Here is a 19,263-nt window from a genome sequence, read left to right as displayed (position 1 = left end):
TATCTGGGTATTGTCATGATACCACAGTTCTGCATAAAGGTACATTCACACCAAGCATGTCTGCAAAGGTTTAGTCTTTTAGCTTGTTTCCACTGGGCAGGTGAGAAAATGCCCTTCCCACTTGGACGGCACCAAATAACTGCACTCAGACACCTGAACTGTTGGGTGTGACGACCCCCTACTTAACAAATTAAAAACATCCTTGATAAAGCAATAGAAAGTACAAAAAGTATTTTTCATAGGACATATTTTGCTGTGAGGAAGCTTTATCTGCTCTGCCATGCTGCAAAAACAGCATGATTTTAACAACGAAGAGGTGTGCACATGATGATTTCTAACCATCTGGAGCATGATTATCTTGCAAAATATTAGGTAAAATGTATGTGTCTAAACAAGTTTGCATTTGTGAGGGCAAATTACTGCATACTGACAACAGTCAATATGACACATAACTTAAGAGTATTGGCTCTGGGAGGACTACAGTACTACCGGTGTTTTTATATCAGGTACTGTACTCATTTTGGACTTATATGTTTTGGTCAGATGTAACTTTAATATAATGATGTAGTGTATAGTGTCACCTCTAGTTTCTGGGCCTTGTCCCTGCTGAGGGGCTCCAGGGGGAAGCTGAGGTTGTTGGCCTCGGCTAGGGACCGCAGGTCAAAGTAGTACTTGGCATAGACACTGGACGGCACATTGATGTTGAACTGCAGCAGCTCCAAAAACTGACGCTCCAGCTCATTCCTTTGTCAGCAGAGAGAGACCAAGGTGGGCAGAGAAGTGAGGAAAGAGGATTGGTGAGTTACAAAGTGAGGATTTGAGAGGCAGCATTGTTGTGGTTTAGAAACAACTTAGGGCACTAAGATGAGCCAGCAAATGCAATAAGGATAAATCAATATTGTAATAAAGCAACCTAGACCAAAGCCTCTCTATAAAAGTGTGTTTTGAGAGGTGATTTAAAGGATGATATTGTTTATCCCCATTTAATCTTCTCAGGCAGGGTGCTCTCAAGCCTATGGACCAGATTGCAATGTCCTGATTAGCTCTAGTCTATAGCTTAGCATGAGGAGGTAAGGTTGAGCTCAAATTCTGAAAGTCAATATTTAGCTAGAAAACAGACCTTATTGAGACTAAGATTAAAATATAATTAAAAATAAATGAAATTAAAATATTACGACTACTACTCATTTTGTACAGAGAGACAGGTAAAGAGAAATATAGGAGAGACTAAAAGAGAGAGTGGGACAGTGGGAGTTAAATTCACATGTATCAACACATGAGCATTAAGTAACTCCTCAGTCCACCAATGAAATATGAATCTTGTCTTACACTGAGAGAGGGATGATAAGCCAACAAAAGTGATGCTTATTAAAGGTTTAAAAAAGCAAGATTCAGCTACTGGACAAGGACTTGGAATCAAGTCTTATGAGCACTAGTCGTTGAGTTAGTGTGCTGAGGTCTGGCAGAATGCAGCGAAAGGAGAAATGAGGAGGCCACAGGCTGCACAACAAAAAGCAGATTGTACTAAGATGTCCTTATGACACACCAGTTGTTTTACTGCTCTTTCTGACTCAAAAGTTCAATAAAACAGAGAGGTGCTTACTTAATCGATTTGATAACATACAACAGTATGGCTCCACAATCTTACTTCTGAAACAGGACCGTAAGTAAGTTAGTGACATTCAAGTTTCTAAGCCTTCCACCCTATGGGGATCCAGCAACCTGTGGCAAATGATTTTTCTCTCACTGTGTGATGATTTTATAGAAGAGGTTACCAGAGCTTACCCAAGAATAATTTTGGAAAGAAGAAAAATAATAATTATACTACTACTACTACTACTACTACTACTAGTGTCCTCTGTGAACTTGCTAGTTTTCTATGTATTGATTAAAGAGTATTTTATTCAGCACCCAAGGAGGAGTATCAATCTGGCTAGTAGAAGTCCTAAAACAAAATACTGACATGCAAATGACAAAACACTTAACACTGTAAAAGACTCACATATTTTGTTGTTAAGATTTGTTCAGTATTATCAAGCCTTAGAGCTTCTTGTGTTGTAGCAACTCATTTGAGCCATGACCAGTTCATTCTGACACAAGCTTCTGTTGTTACCTGCATGAGATGCATCATCCATCTCTTTTTTTTTAGCCTTTGTTCTCCACCCACACACATCCTTGGACATGCAGCGACAGACAAGCTAAAATTAGGCAGCACTGGAGCCAAACGCTGCCTAATAACACTGCTTCCTTCTCATCTCACCATTCCACTCATCCCACTATCTCTCATCTACATCTCGTCACCTTTCAATCTATCTCGTCTCCAGTGCTCTCCTCTATTCTTCAAACCTCACTGTAGACATTGCACAGTCAGGTCTGTTTAGATCCACAGTGGTGTATCTACTAGGGGAAAGGTCTTTAGTGATGATCTATAATAAAATAATGAGCCATTTTCCAGTAAACCAGCCAAACAGGAGCAGATGTTGCTTATACTTGGTCCTCTCAATGGATGCCCAGGCAGGCAGCTTAAAATCATGGCTATGTGAATGTGATCTATGCCAAGGGAAGGGAGTACATGGCTACCAGTAGTGAAAATAAGTGTGAATGTGGCATGGGTCAGAGGTCATAGCAGTGGAACACTTCTAAGGTGTCATGTCCAACCTAAGAATAATCCAGCCGAGATTCCTGTGGATTTGCAACGGATGTAGCATAAGGGACAGCATGGCAAGTACTCATGTTTGAGATGCTTCCTACCTTGTCTTAAGTCTTATTCAAAGTTGTGTCTAAAATAACCCTAATTCCCTCTTAAATCAAAGCCTCATAACTGGTACCACCTGTGGTCCAACCCCACCAAAATATCAATTTGTCTCCTTGTACCTTTCAGGCAGACCTTTCAGAATACAAAATAAATAAATAAATAAAAAATAATCATAAAATATAAATAAAAAATAAAATTAAAAAAGGGCCAAGCCTGTTTGATGTTGGATAAACAAAGCACTAACTATGCTTAATTGCTCAGGGGCTACACAAATCTTAGCCAAAGGTACCAGAGGACCTGGATTGCCCTTAGCATGTGCAGACTATGCTATACATGTATGTCTCAACACCTTTTCATGAAGGACTAACCCCAGAAACAAAGGCTATTCTCTGAAAAGTTGCTTAGATTCCTTAGCAAGTGTCACAGTCGAGGGGGTGCTGTGAATGAGAATGGCTGAGACAACACTGCATAAGCCTAGACAACATTTTGTGTGAGTTGTGTGAGGACAATTTCAGCAGCGTGAAAATCTGGTAACATTTGCTATGTTGTTACCTCTATATCTAGAGTCAATGAGGAGGTGAGGCTGCTGTTGCACTGAATGCAGTGCCTCTACGTTTTTTTTTTTTCTCAATATGTTATCAGAGTGTATCCATTTGTGTTTTTGTGCATTTTCAACTGCCCGTCCATCAATGAAATTCAATGTCTTGTGTCAACTCACATGTCCTCTACAGTGATATCCTTAAGAATCTGGCAATAATCGACGTTCCAGACTGCCTGGTCATCCCAGACCTTGGATGCCAAGAGAATGGCACCCAGGACGATACGCTTCCAGTTGGCAGGGCAAATGTCAATCTCAGCATACGTCAGGAGCCTCTCCAGATAGACCTTGAACAAAGATGCAGAGCACACATAAATATCTCAGAAAATATTTCTATTTTCCACAAAACAGGACATGCATACTATGAGACATCATTAGGATGAATTTATTACTGGCTGGAATGTGTCATTTTGTCAATGGTACATACAAAATATTTTATATGCAATTTCATGAATACAGTGCTTAAGTTATAATTGCATAAATCAGGGGTCATTTCATCAAGCACCTTTTCTTTATATCAAACAATATAAATCAAATCAAATCTTTATAAGCCAGGTTAATGTATTTTAAATTTACTACCTAATTAGCAGTCCATCCTGAAATCCTTTTTTCCTCTGTGATTTATTAGTGCACTCCCTGCCTAGATTAATATGGTTGGTTGGTCTGTTGCTAAACATTTTGCAGTGCACTGCTTACTCCTCCTGAAGGTATAAACCACAATAACATGATGTCAGAGCCTGATGATATGCAGCTTCCCTGAAGCTCGCTCATAAAATATCCATGTCAATCGAAACACTCAATCTCTCTCCCTCTCCTGCTCTGCCTCTCTCAGCAGCCAGAAACCCAATTCCCAGTTTCTATACATCACAAAAGCACAACGAGCCCGCAGGCACCTGTTACTTGCAAGTCGACATGCTTGTATAGAAGCTGATTTTTTTCTTATCCATTGATCATCATTTTGTTATTTGCCAGGGAGAATGTATTCCATTAGATTTTACAGCCCTCGTACAACATGGGAGCTGTAGTGTTTGCAGCGTGGAGACAACTGAATGTGTCTATTTCACTAACGCAACTCATACTTCATACTTCGTAGTTTTCATATAAAAGCTCATATACCTCCCAAGGCACTCTCCCCAACTAACAAAATGCATTTCATGCCTTCAGCAGCAAAATACTGACTGATTAACTTTGCATGTACCAAATCTGATTCTTTCCAGGGATATTATAGTTTGGGAATCTTTGGTAAAGCAGTTTTTATTTTTATGTTTTCAATTTTTATTTTCAGTTTCAGTTATTTTAGTTCATTCTTAGTGTGTTTTGGGGTAATTTTACTTTAATTATATCTTTATTGTAATAATATATAGTTTTCATTTAGTTCTAACATAACAGTTTTATGGATGTGCATACAGGTTAGCACCATAGACATACAAACCTAAATATCACATTTGCAAATGTGTATATGTTCATCTATCCATCCATTTTCTTGACCCACTTATTCCTATTCAGGGTTGTGACGGGCTGGAGCATATCCCAGCATGCATTGGGCAGGGAAACACAAACACTCTGGACAGGCCACCAGATGTCTTCATACTGAAACAGCAACTAGCTGTCTACTCCTTTTCAAGGAATTCCATGGATATAAATATCTTGGTGCCAAAGGGCAAAATCTGCAAAAAGTATTAACCAGTGTCTCTATGCTTCCTGTGTCCACAGCGCAGTGTAAAAGGGGTTTCAGTGTCAGGGACATTATCTTCACTGATGAGACAAACAGACTGAACATCTCAGCAATAAATAACCTTCTGTTTATTTCTGTAAATGGACTGGAAGTTGGCCTCCTTTCTGCTCAGAACTACATGAATAAAAAAAGGCAATATGATGATGACCTAACCACAGACAATCATCAAAAGAGACTGAAAACTACCATCAAATCAGATTATTTTGATAGTGTGGTAAGTGAAAAATATGCTAAATATCAACTTAAGCTTTATTTGGTCTTACAGGGTGATTGGTTTCACAGCAAGGCCAGGGTTATATAAATAAGAAATTCAAGATACAAGTTACAAGAAGAAAATGTATAAACTGAATGAAATAACTTAGAATATAAGAGCAGCAATGGCATCATAAATAATGCACATTCAAGATATGATTGTGCATTTTTTTCAGAGAGTTTATTAAGCTGGACCCCCAACTCTTGCTGTTGGCTTTCACTACCTTAGATAGACAATTTTGCTTTTAATGCTTAGATTTGCATAACTGTAAATGAGACAAAGGCTTAAAATTGAGTATGTGAGATCTGTAAAAGAGTCATCTGGCTTTTATCACCATGGAACTGGGATAAAACACTGGCCTCTTCTGAAGAGTTGCAGCGAAAGCTCAGCCTCCTGTTGATTATATGATGCCCAAGTGTTTTCAGGCCAACAAAGCTACCACCTGACCCTTGCCCAAGTTTTGTGCTATTGTCTGTTTGAAATCAGTGCTCGTGTCTTTTGATTTGCATTGTTACACTACTATAAAAAATAACCAACAACTTGAATATATTTAATTTCACTGGCACTGAGGAAGCTGACTATCATGATTTCAAGACAGTCAAGGATTGACACATACAGAGAATACACTCAATTTGAAGAAAAGACTGAAAGCTCAGTTCCCCTTTCATGTTCCGGGGAGATCACATTTTCAAAAATATATGTTCATTTGCATTCCTGTCCTACATCTCTCAATTTCTTGGCTGTCCCAATTGTGGATGACAGAAAAAGAGTATGAGACTGTGTGATCACACTGCTATTGGTAGAAAGTAGCCTAATAGTATTATCCAGCAGTGTAGCCTTTCACACACTTTGCTGAATGAAAAAAGTGGCTTGGGCCTGTCACAATTTGTGTAATCTGTCCAGTAATGGTCATGATGCTGAAAGTGGTGCCTCAGGGGTTTCACATTCTGGCTGATCAAACCATTTTTACTTTGTGTGTTTGCTTTTTTACATTTCAAATCACTGGTGTCCTAAGATAAAAGCATGAAGGATGGCAAGAGCATGAGCTGGACCTGTAATAAACCAAGAGTGAAAATATCACTCCCGTGCTCCATTGACTGTTCAGTGATTCAAAAGCCAGTCATAGTTCATAAAAGCATAGAGGTCTAAGCAGATCTATTTTATTGGGGTTTTTTTTCTCCACAGGTGGAAAATATAAGGAAATGCTCCCATGCATATGCAAAATGTATCAATGTACATGTGCCATATTTTAAAAAATAAAACACTCCAATAAAAAATAATCCTGTGATTATTCAGAAAGTTTTTCAGGTGTCTTGCTTACAGCCTGTTTTGTGTCGCTGTGGCTCTGAAATTTGTGACACAAGTGCAAAGTCTCTGTGAGAGTCAACTTTCATATTCAGTGATGCAGCAACACAAATACATACTACATAGGCTCATTTACACACACACACCCTCTGCATATTAATGTGATTTACAGAGATGTTGTGTTTACAGAAGTGGAACATATAGCCCGCTCATTTTCTGTGTTTGCCTCTGCACAGTGACACAACTGTCAGAATTACGCGACTTGAAACAAACTGTATCAGGAGAGCACAGCCCATGAAGCAAGGGATCCTATCATTACATTTTCTCAGAGAGTGGCCAAGTGGATGATGGTAATGTGTGGTTTGGACAAACAGTGAGAGGTGAGGAGAAAGGAGATGAGTGAGACTGAAAAAGAGAGAGGAAAAAAGGTGAGAATGGTCTTTAATCCTTTGCTGAAGGCTGGTTTGGCTTGCCCACTTACACAGCTCTGTAAGCTAATTGGGTGATTCATGCTGGGATGGGCTTTGTGCCTGCAGGCAATGCCAACCTATCACTGCTGAGGCCCAAACCCTGCCAACAGACCCCACATATACACTCATCTGGGAGTAGGCAGAGGAGACATTCAAAATAGGCCTGTGTGAAATGAGAGACAAAGCGCGTGCTGGGCAATATGAATGCAATAGCTTCAGGAGAAAACTACACAAAACAAGCCCAACAAAGACGCCACAGCCATCATGTTTGGCAAACAAGAGGCTAATGCAACCCGATTAAACCCAGAATGATTTAATTTTAATGTGTTGTGTGTCACTGTTCCATGCTCCCTGTCAAAGTCACAGAGTTTGGTCATACAAAAAGAAATTGCTTTCTGTGGAGCTTTACACTGAAATAAACCTTTTTAGCCCAGGGAAAGGCTGATTCTGTGTAATTAAAAACGAGTATGCTCTAATTTGTCATTTGCCTAGCTGAAACCAATCACTGTTTTAATAATAAGAAGCTGATACTGAATTAAATACTGCAGTGTCTTTTTTTTCTTTCTCTTCTTTTTTGTATGTGAATAAATAATTGAAATCCCGTACTGACAGGCGACAGAATGTAATATTTATTAGCTATAGCAGCGGGAAGCAAAAGCAACACAAACCCATTTCTAACCCCAAACTAACTCTCCAACAAAAGTGGAATATCAGTTTGACTACTTCCTACTAGAATGAATATCCTAATTCCTAGTTTTTATCACTAACACAAACATCTCATATCTTTGGTTTAAATGACTAAACAATAATATGCAGTATGCCAAGAAAAAGCTACTAGCCATTAACATCTAGTGTGCCCATTTTAATTCAACTCATAACAACTAAGCAGTGGAACTGTAAAGCCCTTAGAGACTGTAACAGGGTTAAGTGCTCTGAATAAACTTGACCTTGAACTTGCACTAAAAAACTCTTCTTGATATGGACTTTCTCATGACTGTCATACAATTTTTTGAATAGTTTAGTCATTCAGAATCCATATAGTCATTGACAATGAACTAACAAGTTACGCCACCCTTCACCTGCCCCGCATTAATAGAGCAAACACTTTTTTATGGGTGGAGCAAAAGTCGAGTAACTTTAAGGCCCAATATGTCTGACCAAGTTGTGACCTTTGCCCCTTGATATGCACTGATGGCTCTGGTAATGGTAGAGGACATGCAGTGTTTGACCTACAGAGCCGTATCCCCACCTGTTACACTACACTGTGCACAAAGTGCTGGTGTGTGTATGTCATGTTGTCAGTGCCTTTTTGTGATCATAGTGAGTGATGATTGCTCTCCATAAAAAAGATATGTCGGCTCTCTGTTAAACACAGACAGACAGATAAAAGTGGGAGGGTCATTTCCCGGAGAAACATTCCCTTTCCTATTCCATGATGCAATGGCTGGGAATGGTAGGAAGAAGCCCAGCTCCCATCCCAACTCCCCTGTCTAAAGTTAGCTGCAGCAGCCAAGCTAAGCCCATAACCACCACCCCATGGCCCTATTCAATTACTGACAACATGCCAGACTTTACTCTGGAGGGCTGGAAGAGGCAGGCAATGTGCCAGGCGTGTGCTTTCTGTGTAGGTCTGTGAGTGAGTGTGTGTGTGTGTGTGTGTGAGAGAGAGAGAAAGAGAGAGAGAGAGAGAGAGTTTAACCCTGACACATCTATGTTCATGACCACCAAGGCATGGATATGGACCCTGAAACAGTCAACACACAGGTGTGTCTGCACTGCCGTCTCAAGGGCACACCACACACCCACACACTTGTGCATCTGTCAGAAAAGCAGAGCAACCCAATACTAGGCCACCAGGCCAGCCATATTAGCCCTGCACTCACCACTCTCCAGAGACACAGTATCAGTTAGAGGGACAAACTATGGAAATAGATGTTCCTGGGCAGATGAGTACAAATGGGAGAGAGAGTCAATTTCCAACTAAAGATAGCAAATAAATATTTGGAAACTATAGAATACGAAGGACGACAAGCAATTAAATGTTTAGGGACACTAAATCTGGCATGCTTGGCATATTGCTTTATCCCTGTTCTGCCTTAATCCAAGGATGGACAGGCATGTGGGTCAAACTGACTCATCAAAGAAGTACAAGTAGTAGTATCCCAAATCCTACAGTTTTATGAAGCTACATAGTGCAAAGTATTTGCCTTACACTGTGTCTTGCTTTCCAACTCCGTTTTAACAAGTTATAATTTCTAGAGAATCTGTCAAATCATCGATCTAATTTTATATTTGCATAATAACGTAAAATAAAATTTAAAAAATCCTTCATAACATATTGACACAATTAAGACCTGTAATTCTTGAATTTAAAAATTGTTAATGCTTTTGAAAACCCAGCATTTAGGTAATTTAAGACTTTTCAGATTATGAAGAAAGAGAAACTACATGAGTGAGAGCAAGTGTACTAGAGATTTAGGAGTGCAATAGAGAGGATAGGAAGAGAGGGAGGGAGAGGGAGAGGATAGGATAGGATAGGAAGTAAAGTTGGCCTGGTTCATGAGAATATTAATGCAGGTGAAAATCACAGGATTTCAGTAGTAAGACACAGTACAAGAGGGAAGAGCTGAACCAAGAATTCAATCCCGAGAGTCCCCCTAGAGTCCCCTGACTCTTGTCAGCACTTTTTGTTTTACCTTCAGACCTCCTACTCTCTTCTGTAAGGATTTGTTCACTTTTCTACATGGGTTTCATATGCTGGACACATTCTCTAGCAGGGGTCTACTCACTGGTAAGAAGCTTGTTACACAGCAATGAGTTACTCTTTAATCATTACAAAATAGTGATATTTTGACATTGTTCATCCCTCCCAGGAAGGTGTAATTTGTTAACTTCACAAACCAAATAGTGCTGATATAACACCTATCATCTCTTTGCTTGCAATAAATAAATAAACAAATAAATAAAAAAGTAGTAGCAATTTTTCGACCTTAAGAAAGTCAATGTTTTTGAGCAGTTATTCACCTAGGCTACCTCCTGAAGGTTGGGTGAGTTTATGATGCAGGCCTCAATTGAAAGAGGGAAACAAATATTTATGGCTAGGGCTGTGCCATATCATATCGTTCAAGATAATACCAGTATTAATTTGTACACAAAAAAGTGTCATATCATGATATCAACAATATAGCAGGATGACATGCTAGTACCTACAGCCTTCTCTCACCACAACAACAAACAGCAGCTGACGAGGAATTCATCCAGTGTTTTACACACCGCCCAGGTATTTTTAACGGCCGCCCAAATAAACCCATTGAGTTTTTCCCATTGGTGCCATTAGTTTCACATCACTCCCATCCCCCCACCTTTTGGTCACCATCAACATGTAATCAGCTCTTTTGTTTGCCCAGACACACAGAGTCTTAAACATGCTATTAGTAGAGCTGGGTATCAAAATTTCTTACCTTTATGGCACCTTAAATGCCTCACTACAACAGATTACTGGACAAAGGAAGCTTCATTCAGTGCCACATTACATTTGACTGTTTTGATCTGTCATTAACAACAAATGCAGCTCACCTGGCTGTCGAGAAAATATAATTGTGGCTGAGTTGTGTATTTTTGTTTTGGGTGGGGCAAGCAAGGTGAGGTAAGGGTAAAATAGAATAAAAATACTAAATTAAGGTGGAAGTTGAACTAGATTTAAGATGGTGAGATGAGATAAGGGCTAGTGTATTTTTTCAACTATTACACCCCCACTGTACGGTGTCATTCTGCGGGAAACACTGTATTTTTTCATATTGTCTTGAATATCGTTACCACAAATTACCAAAAAATATTGTGATATAATTTTAAGTCTATATCACCCACCCCTAATAATGGCATAAAGAAAGCATAAGGTAATCCGTTGGATGATTTTCAACTTCAATGTGATATGTAGCGACAGTGGTGACAATTTTTTTAATTGGTGGCTTTAATGTATTTACTGAAACTGAAATACTTTGCCATACTGCTCATTGCTAAAAATAAATAAATAAATAAATAAATAAATAAATAACATACTGCAATCAACTGATGAACTGACTGATTGACATACTGAGAGTTTGGTTAGAGTGCCAACTTAGGCATGGAAATCTGCCACCAGGAACACAATCAGGTTCTGAGTGTATGTGTTAAGACAACGAAATGAGACAAAAGAAGTAGGAGTAGAAGAAATGAATCTTGGCAAGGCAAGGGCACCAAAGCAAGGCATAACAAAGGGAAAGGAGGGGGAATCAGAAAGCAACACTCCCTCCTAGTGTCTGCAGTGAAATACACACAAACACACACACACTCACATACACATACACTCACCAATGTGACAATGGCACACTCAGCCGTGAGCTGTGCAGCACTGAACAGTGTTCTGACGAAACGGTAGATCTGCTTCTGTTCAGGGTCGTGTTTGTCATAATCAGGAGGAATCTCAGACTTCTGCAACACAAAGAGGTTAGCAAGAAACATGCAGATTAATGTATCAACAAATTAAACAAAATAAAAATCAAAGTGTAATTTATTATGGACTGTTGGATGAGACAGATGAGACTGATGCTTACAAATTAGCATTAACATTTTAGAAGATGGATTGATTTGTATTTTTTATGTAGAATACTAAGTAACATGCAAAAAGAATGTGTGCATATTTGAAACCCTGCAATTTTTAAGCTGATGGATTATATGCTCACCAGCCATGGGTGTCTCTGAATGTAAACTGAAAGTAAATGTAAAGATACAGCTGCTTCCCAAGCTTAATAGATGGATGAACCTACTATTTGATCAATATTTGCTTATTTGGGATTCATAAGCTTGTGCAGGTTTGCTTGCTGATGAACATGATGGGCCAACAGCTTGAGCACTACAGAAATGTTTCTTCACCAGAAGTCTTACCGACAGCGGATGGAGCTTCTCGTCGAAAATATCTAACAACATTCTTCCGTCGACTTCCCTGCAGTGGCAAACAGAAAGAAGAAACAGTACACATTAAAAATGATGAAAGACCCAGTTCACTAAAATAGGACTCACTCACAGAAAGGCACTGCCTGTTCAATAAGCCATTTATGGGCATTAATCTACACTTTAGCCAGCTGCCCTACAAAGCATTCCTATCACTTACAGTGAATAGAGACAAAGAAGAATGTGTCTGCATCATCTGAGCAGGCCACAGTTCACTGGAGAAGGAAGCCCAGTCCATTCAGGCTCCTCACACTGATTCAGCCATCAGGCAGAATGTCACAGTATCTAAAGAGCTTGACATTTCAGCATAAGCCATGGGGGCCATGAAGGGCTATTTTTGTCTGCAAAGGTTAGTGCTTTATCTGTTGACAACTGATGCTGATATTTGATTCAGGATTGCCCGATAGATTAGGACGATGTACTTTCGAGAGATAAATGAACGAATGTCGACCTTACCTGTTCTTTATGTGGTAGTATATTGCAAGGGCTACACTGTAAAGTCAAAAAGAGGACATCAAAATACAATTCAAACTGAGAATGGCAATGCACTGAAATGATCTTTATTGCAGATTAATTTGGCCAAGACATGCACTACACTACTCATACAGCTGGTTACCATTTGATGGTGTATTTGAGGTTGGGCTGACTGACAGTGCTGTCATCAAGGAATATGGTGGAACATGAGCTGTACTTCCGTCTCACTGGTCCTGAATGATGCTGGAGTTCACACAAAAACATATACACAGATACACACAAAAGGAGACAGACACGCACGCACACACACACAGACACACACGTGCGTCAACCTCTATTTCTGTCACATTCGGACAAGCCAAAAGACCTGCTAACAGCCATGAAAAGTAGGGCACCTGTAAGCCAAATCTAATCCTGTCTGTCTTCTGTCTTCAACGCCTGGCATGGTTTTATGAGAGAATGGTATTTATGGTGGAGTGCACCTTTAGCACCCCTCCCCCAAAACTCCCATGAAGTGGGAAACTTTTTTTTTTTTTTTCACTGGCTCATCTGGTGCCATTTTCACCTCAAAAGCACTCATTTTCTGCTCCTCATTAAAAACTCATACAAAATTAAATACAGTGGGAGTGATGGACAATGATGAGCTACACCATAAGGGGATGAATCTATTGGCACAGATACTATAAACATAGACTTAGTATGGCTGAAAACAAAAAACAAAAAAAAGAAAAAAAAACTTCTCTCAGATGAATGCAGGCAGATGACTAACATAAGAAAATATCTATGTGATCTGAAACAGTGAGGGACAATGATGAAATGATTGAGTGATTATTGAGGGTCACTTTGAGGACTTTACCTTATTCTCCGAAATGTGTGTGAACTTGCAAAAAACATACAAGCAAGACACTAAAATTATAATCTGCACAAACAACACAACACAATTGTACTGCTCTAAAATAGCAACACATATACTAGGTAAGCAGTTTCATTGTCAGTCATAATATTTGAATAATCAGTTATGAATTCATCAGATCCATGGTCTTTAGTCTTACTTTTGAATTCCTACAAAGTCTCATGCTCTGTCATATGGAGGTCATACTCACATGGTTGATGTAAAGGCTCTTCCGCTTTTCTCGAACTAAAAAGAAAAATGGGGGGTACAGGCATCAGTGTTGCCAGGCAACATACAATACAAGCCCTTTACCAGTGTAGTACACAACCCACACAGACAGGGGGCAGCATTTACCCAGGGTATCTTCACCTGAGTAAAAGCAGGACACTCCTTAGAGTTCACCATCACTCTTGAGTTAATATTGAGTGAGGAGCCATACTTTGTCTAGCTATTCTGCACTAGACAAATCACAGATATATAACAGTATTGGCATTTTTTTTTAATGAAAACAAAATACTACAAGAGTGACTGCTGTCCTGGTACAACACAAATTGTGTGTTGAGGGGTGGAAATGAACAGGGGCTAATCAATTAAACCATTCACCATTTTGGCCTGTATGAGTCAAGGCTACATCAAGTGCACTGACTCTTTCATTCAGGTGGAAACTGTCATTTCATCGTGTCTGTTTTCATTTTATTTTATTCATGAAGAATCTGGTCATTTGTGTTGCTAATTTTGCTTAATGGACTCAATCATTTGTTAGGTTTGTAGAGCTCCTTTCACTGGGTGCCATGTTGTCTCATGCTAAGTAAGGCAACAGCCACTGGCTGACACAAAGCTTTATGCGTGCGTGCGTGTGCGTGTGTGTGTGTGTTTACGTGTGTTTGCATCTGTATGTGAGTGTCCATTCAAGTATGTGTGTATGGTCGCTTTGAGCACACAAAGGGAAAGGGTTCACTGGCTGATACAAGTTTGTGTGTTTTTGTGTGCACATCTGTATGCATTACGCATGTGTTTACTATGCGTGTTTCTGTGTCCATGAATGAGTAAGTGTGGATTTCTCCATGCGTGTGTATGAGTGTGTGTATGCTTGCTCTGAGGTAGGAGAACACACAAGGGGGAAAGGATCGCTGGCAAAGCAAACTGGAACAGGCACAGAACACAGCATCACACATATTCACACACACAGTGATGTAGTGAGCTGTCTGGCACCTCTCATCCCAATATTGTCTGGCTCTCACCTCTCTGACACACACACACACACACACAGATAAACACACAGTGATATCAGCAGCTCAACAACAAGCACACATTGCCTGCTGACAAAAAGACAGTACAGATTGAATACAAGAATACAATACAGCTTGAGAGTACATGAAGGGGCCATTCCCTAAACGGAGGCAAGCCCAAACACACTGAAGGCAGGCCTGCCTGCCTACCAAGACCACAGGCACAACACTTACCTCTCTTGTTGGACACAGCAACTGAAAAATACAGAGGCCAAGTTGTCTCTATGTTTGTTTAGAACACACAGATACACACACTGGGCCTAAGTTATAAAAAGTGATTTAACTATGTGTAAAAACCAAAATAATACTAAAAATCTTTAAATCATTTAGGCCTAGTTGGGGAAAACTGCACAATAAATGTTTCTAATGATGCTGGCTAATCAATGTAAAAAGTGTTGAAATCATCCATGTGAGGGAAATGCTTTCCAAATTTTGTTAACATGTTGCTAGAAAAATAATGGCCACTGTGTGGAGAAGATCACATTTATTTATTTATTTTTTTTAGTTCTATTTATTTGTGTGTGTGTGTGTGTGTGTGTGTGTGTGTGTGTGTCTTATGAAAACAACGACAATTTTAGCAGCCAAAATTGCTGCCAATTGTCTCAGTTACTGAATAAACAGATATTTTAGATATTTCTAAAGGAGCTGTTTACAATACCTTTCACATCCGAAGTATCAAAATATGGTCTTTTTAATTTTCTGTTTTATTTATTGACTATGGTATGTGACCTCTATGTAGATCTGTAAGTGAAGGCCTAGTTTCAAAACATTATAACCAGCAGGTTGATACAGCTAACAAAAGAGCATGGAGTAACAGCACCTGAATGTCAGATTAGTATCTCAGTGCTTGGGCTACAAGCTCCTCAGCTGAACCAGCTGTTCTGCACAGTATGCAAATCAAACATATTAGGCCACTTATCATTGCAGTAATGACATTATGTCTAAAGTGAAAAGTAATTCAAAACCATCACTCAATCACTTTGCTTGATTAAAATATGATGTTACTGTCATGCTGAAGGGTTCTAGCTACTGCAAGATCATTTTCTCTGCCTGATAACAGTCAGGCAAGATGATCAAAGCATCTCAGTGTGTCTCGACAAATGTGACACATAGCCAGTTGGTTTAAAATTTTCATTGGTGCCTGTAGCGCCTTTGTGGTAGATGAGAGGACACTGCTCAACGGTTCGTTTCTGGAGCTCCACGCTTGAAATCCCTACATCAACAAAGCAGCCTGAACCCCCTCCCACACACACACACACACACACACACACACACGCACGCACACACACACACACACACACACACACACACACCCTGCCCCAGGGCAGACAGCATGTCACCAGCACAACTTGCAAGAGTTTGTAACACAGTGAGCCATACTTTGAATCTGTTCTTTTCTCTAAGATATGATGTGAAACCTTTGCTGTATGGCAGCAGGCACTCCAAGGGCTATACTAGCAGTCTTTTGCTAGTATAATCCTTGCAGTCACAACGTTTCCAATCAGCAGTCTGGTAAAATTATAATGTAACAGTTTGTTAAAGATGTAAAAGACAGTAAATTTATCACCTACATTTTATTGCAGGACTCACAATTACAATTAAAAACCTAATCCTGAAGATAAAAAACTATGCTGCACTTTATATTGCATCCTTTACATCTTTATCATTGTCAACTACAGCCGACATTTGAAATGAAAAAGAATGCTCTGTTATGTCAGCGTATTGTAGTCAGAGATGTACAGGAGGGTAAACCCACCCAAACCTTTTCTAGATTTTATAGTATGACCATAAGGTATTTTAGAGGGAGAAAGCATCCATTAATACTTTTTATTTTATACTGAGGGTTGTTTGTGTCATGGTGATAATCATAATTTACCCACTTTTTGGTGCATCCGTAGTTATATCACTAACTGTGATAATTAACTAAAATTGCAGTGTATGTGTATTATTACAGAATTGATTTTACAGCCCTACTTTGCTGTGGAGTAATCAGAGTCATGTCACTTATTCGGGAACAGTCTCAAATCCTTGATCTGCACTCACCGTCAGTCTGTGACTTGCTGAGGAAGATGGTGCTGGCACGGGGATGGTCTGAGGGATTGTACTCCATGGGTAGATCTGGGGAGAGGAGAAAACACAAAATATTTAGGCTCACAAAACAAATAAACAGCCATTTTTTCCCCCTCAGTTTTAAGTTCTTGAATTTAAACTGGCATGTCAACCAAACCATGAAAACAGAGCAAAAGCAAAAAACAAAAATTTGTGTCATATTTGACATCATTAGATAGTTACAATGAAGAGAAACAGGGGTCCCAAGCTGCATTCAAAACCAGGACACAAGACCCTAAAAGTATCTATTTTAACAGGTCATTTGGTCCAGTATGATAGTGTGTAGTCAAATTTTATTATTTCTAAAACAAATTAAATTAATGCTGGTATGATGACAGTTTCACTCATTTCTAATTGAAATTCTGTTTCATACTGGTATCACAGAGTTATAGTGAAGTTTTAGGTCTTATTCTGCCTTGTTTGAAGATATTGCTGCTTGTTTCAAGATTTTACAACAGGCGAAATTCATCCCACTGGCAAATTTTCACTTGAAAAGCAAAACTTTTAAAGCATTATTAAACTAAATGTCTTATTAAAATATGGATTTCTGCAGAGTAAAATGACTGCTTTCAAGTCATTTAAGCCCTTAGATATTTCAAGACTCTTGCCTGCAAAATAGCAGTATTTAAGACAATGTAATCATCCGCATTTTATAAATAAGGAGCAATGAACACCAACAATAGTTTACTGGGATGACAAAAAAGTGCCTTTCCTTTTGACTTAAATGTGTGATGGTAACTTTTGGGCTTAACATCCTCTCTTATAATAGACTGAGCTGCATGGAAACAACAATCTGTTCGCTGACAGTTTGCTGTACACCGTGTGTAAACAGACATTTGTAAATCAATATGCTAAGCAAACACAGGAGAGAGGTATAGATTTGTTTTAGACCACTGCCTGAGCACACATTACCCAGGGTAAACCATGAGACCAGACACTACTTGGCAATTGAAGCTGCTATAAAACACAAGTAATGACTACATGAGATCACTGAACATCCAATAGATGTTGACCTTTTGACTGTACAGGGCTCTCTTCTCTGTAGGATAACTTTATTCTGAAAGTACAGCTCTCCACCACCAGGTGCCTGCTGTTGCAGGGTGGCTAACTTTGTTTTATTCCACTTACAATGAAATATGAAAATATTAACACATTTAACATAGAAAAAGAGATCACCTGCATAACTATTAGAATACAGGTCTCCATGAGTGGGCTGATTTTTCACTGGAACAACTTCACACCAGACTTTTAAAACCTCTAGATTTAAGGAATAAAATGTTTTAGTCTCCTCCATTAAAAACCACTGAAGGCCTCGAGTTAATATAAATAAATCTGAGGCTTTCTCAGATGCTCCCTAAGAAATTGCAGTTAGTGAAGCAAAGAAACAGCATTGTTTGATCTGTTGTTATTATGTTGCCATGTCAAACTGTGTTTTACAGTGGCTTGGGGTGATGATTTAAAATCCTGAACAATAAATGCTAGATGACATATTTGGCAACAGAAAATGACATAAGAAGATGATCCTAAGTGCTTCTATTCTACATTAGCATTAACTACAACCCTAATCTTGAGTCTACAAGGCAGTCAAGTGAAAATACAGATGATTATTACACCATCATAGCATTTCAACAGCAGTCATCAATGACCATGACAACTAGAGAGTAAAAAAATTCCAATATCAATATATTTGCCAACATGTGCACACATGCACATTTTTTGCAAACACTTGTGACAAAGATATGTAATGGAGACCAGATATTTTACAGTTTAACAATGAAAAAAAAAAAAAAAAACTTTATTGTCCAAAATTACATTTGTGTGTCAATGTCATTCACGGGCAATTTAATAATTAGAAATAACTATTAAAAAAACACTCAAATAGAAATGTCTCAACACACAAATAGAAATATTTATTACAATATGAGCTGAAGGTCGCTATCAGAGCACCTCAGCAGAACCACAGGCTGATCGCCTGGATGCCACGCCGCATTGATGCAGTCATTCGTGCAAGAGCAATCCTGACCAAGTACCGAATGCATAAATGATGATACTTTCAGAAGGTCGACATTTCTGTATTATACATCTTTTTTTTATTGGTCTTATGTAATATTCTAGTATTTTGAGATACAGGATTTTGGATTTTCATGAACTGTAAGCCATAATCATCAAAATTAAAACAAAAAAAGGCTTGCAATATTTCATTTTATGAGTAATGATTCTAAAATATATGAAAGTGCCACTTTTTGAATTAAATTACAGGAAAAAAAATGAACTATTGATGATATGATATTCAAATTTTTTAAGTTGCACTATATAACATATATCTTTGTATGTATGTAGGCTATGTATGTATGTATGTATGTGTGTGTGTGTGTGTGTGTGTGTGTGTGTGTG

General features: G+C 38.8%; 1 protein-coding gene across 4 annotated transcripts in view; it reads right to left on the bottom strand.

The window, feature by feature from the left end:
* Window positions 1-19,263, bottom strand: part of ccny (cyclin Y) — a 56,804-nt gene that overhangs the window by 4,899 nt on the left and 32,642 nt on the right. Inside the window, exons 2-11 of one of the 4 annotated variants that reach the window (XM_030079281.1) lie at window positions 16,804-16,878; window positions 14,935-14,955; window positions 13,683-13,717; window positions 13,436-13,459; window positions 12,722-12,822; window positions 12,562-12,597; window positions 12,040-12,097; window positions 11,467-11,586; window positions 3,474-3,640; window positions 582-744 (exon numbers count right to left, since the gene is read on the bottom strand). In XM_030079281.1, the coding sequence (XP_029935141.1) occupies window positions 582-744; window positions 3,474-3,640; window positions 11,467-11,586; window positions 12,040-12,097; window positions 12,562-12,597; window positions 12,722-12,822; window positions 13,436-13,459; window positions 13,683-13,717; window positions 14,935-14,955; window positions 16,804-16,878 (800 nt within the window). The remainder of the gene's footprint in view (window positions 1-581; window positions 745-3,473; window positions 3,641-11,466; window positions 11,587-12,039; window positions 12,098-12,561; window positions 12,598-12,721; window positions 12,823-13,435; window positions 13,460-13,682; window positions 13,718-14,934; window positions 14,956-16,803; window positions 16,879-19,263) is intronic. The other 3 variants (XM_030079283.1, XM_030079282.1, XM_030079284.1) reach the window with 3 other exon arrangements.

This window comes from Myripristis murdjan, chromosome 20 (genome assembly GCF_902150065.1).
Source record: "Myripristis murdjan chromosome 20, fMyrMur1.1, whole genome shotgun sequence".
In the NCBI taxonomy this organism is placed as follows: Eukaryota; Metazoa; Chordata; class Actinopteri; order Holocentriformes; family Holocentridae; genus Myripristis; species Myripristis murdjan.
This window is presented reverse-complemented; position numbering and strand designations above follow the sequence as displayed.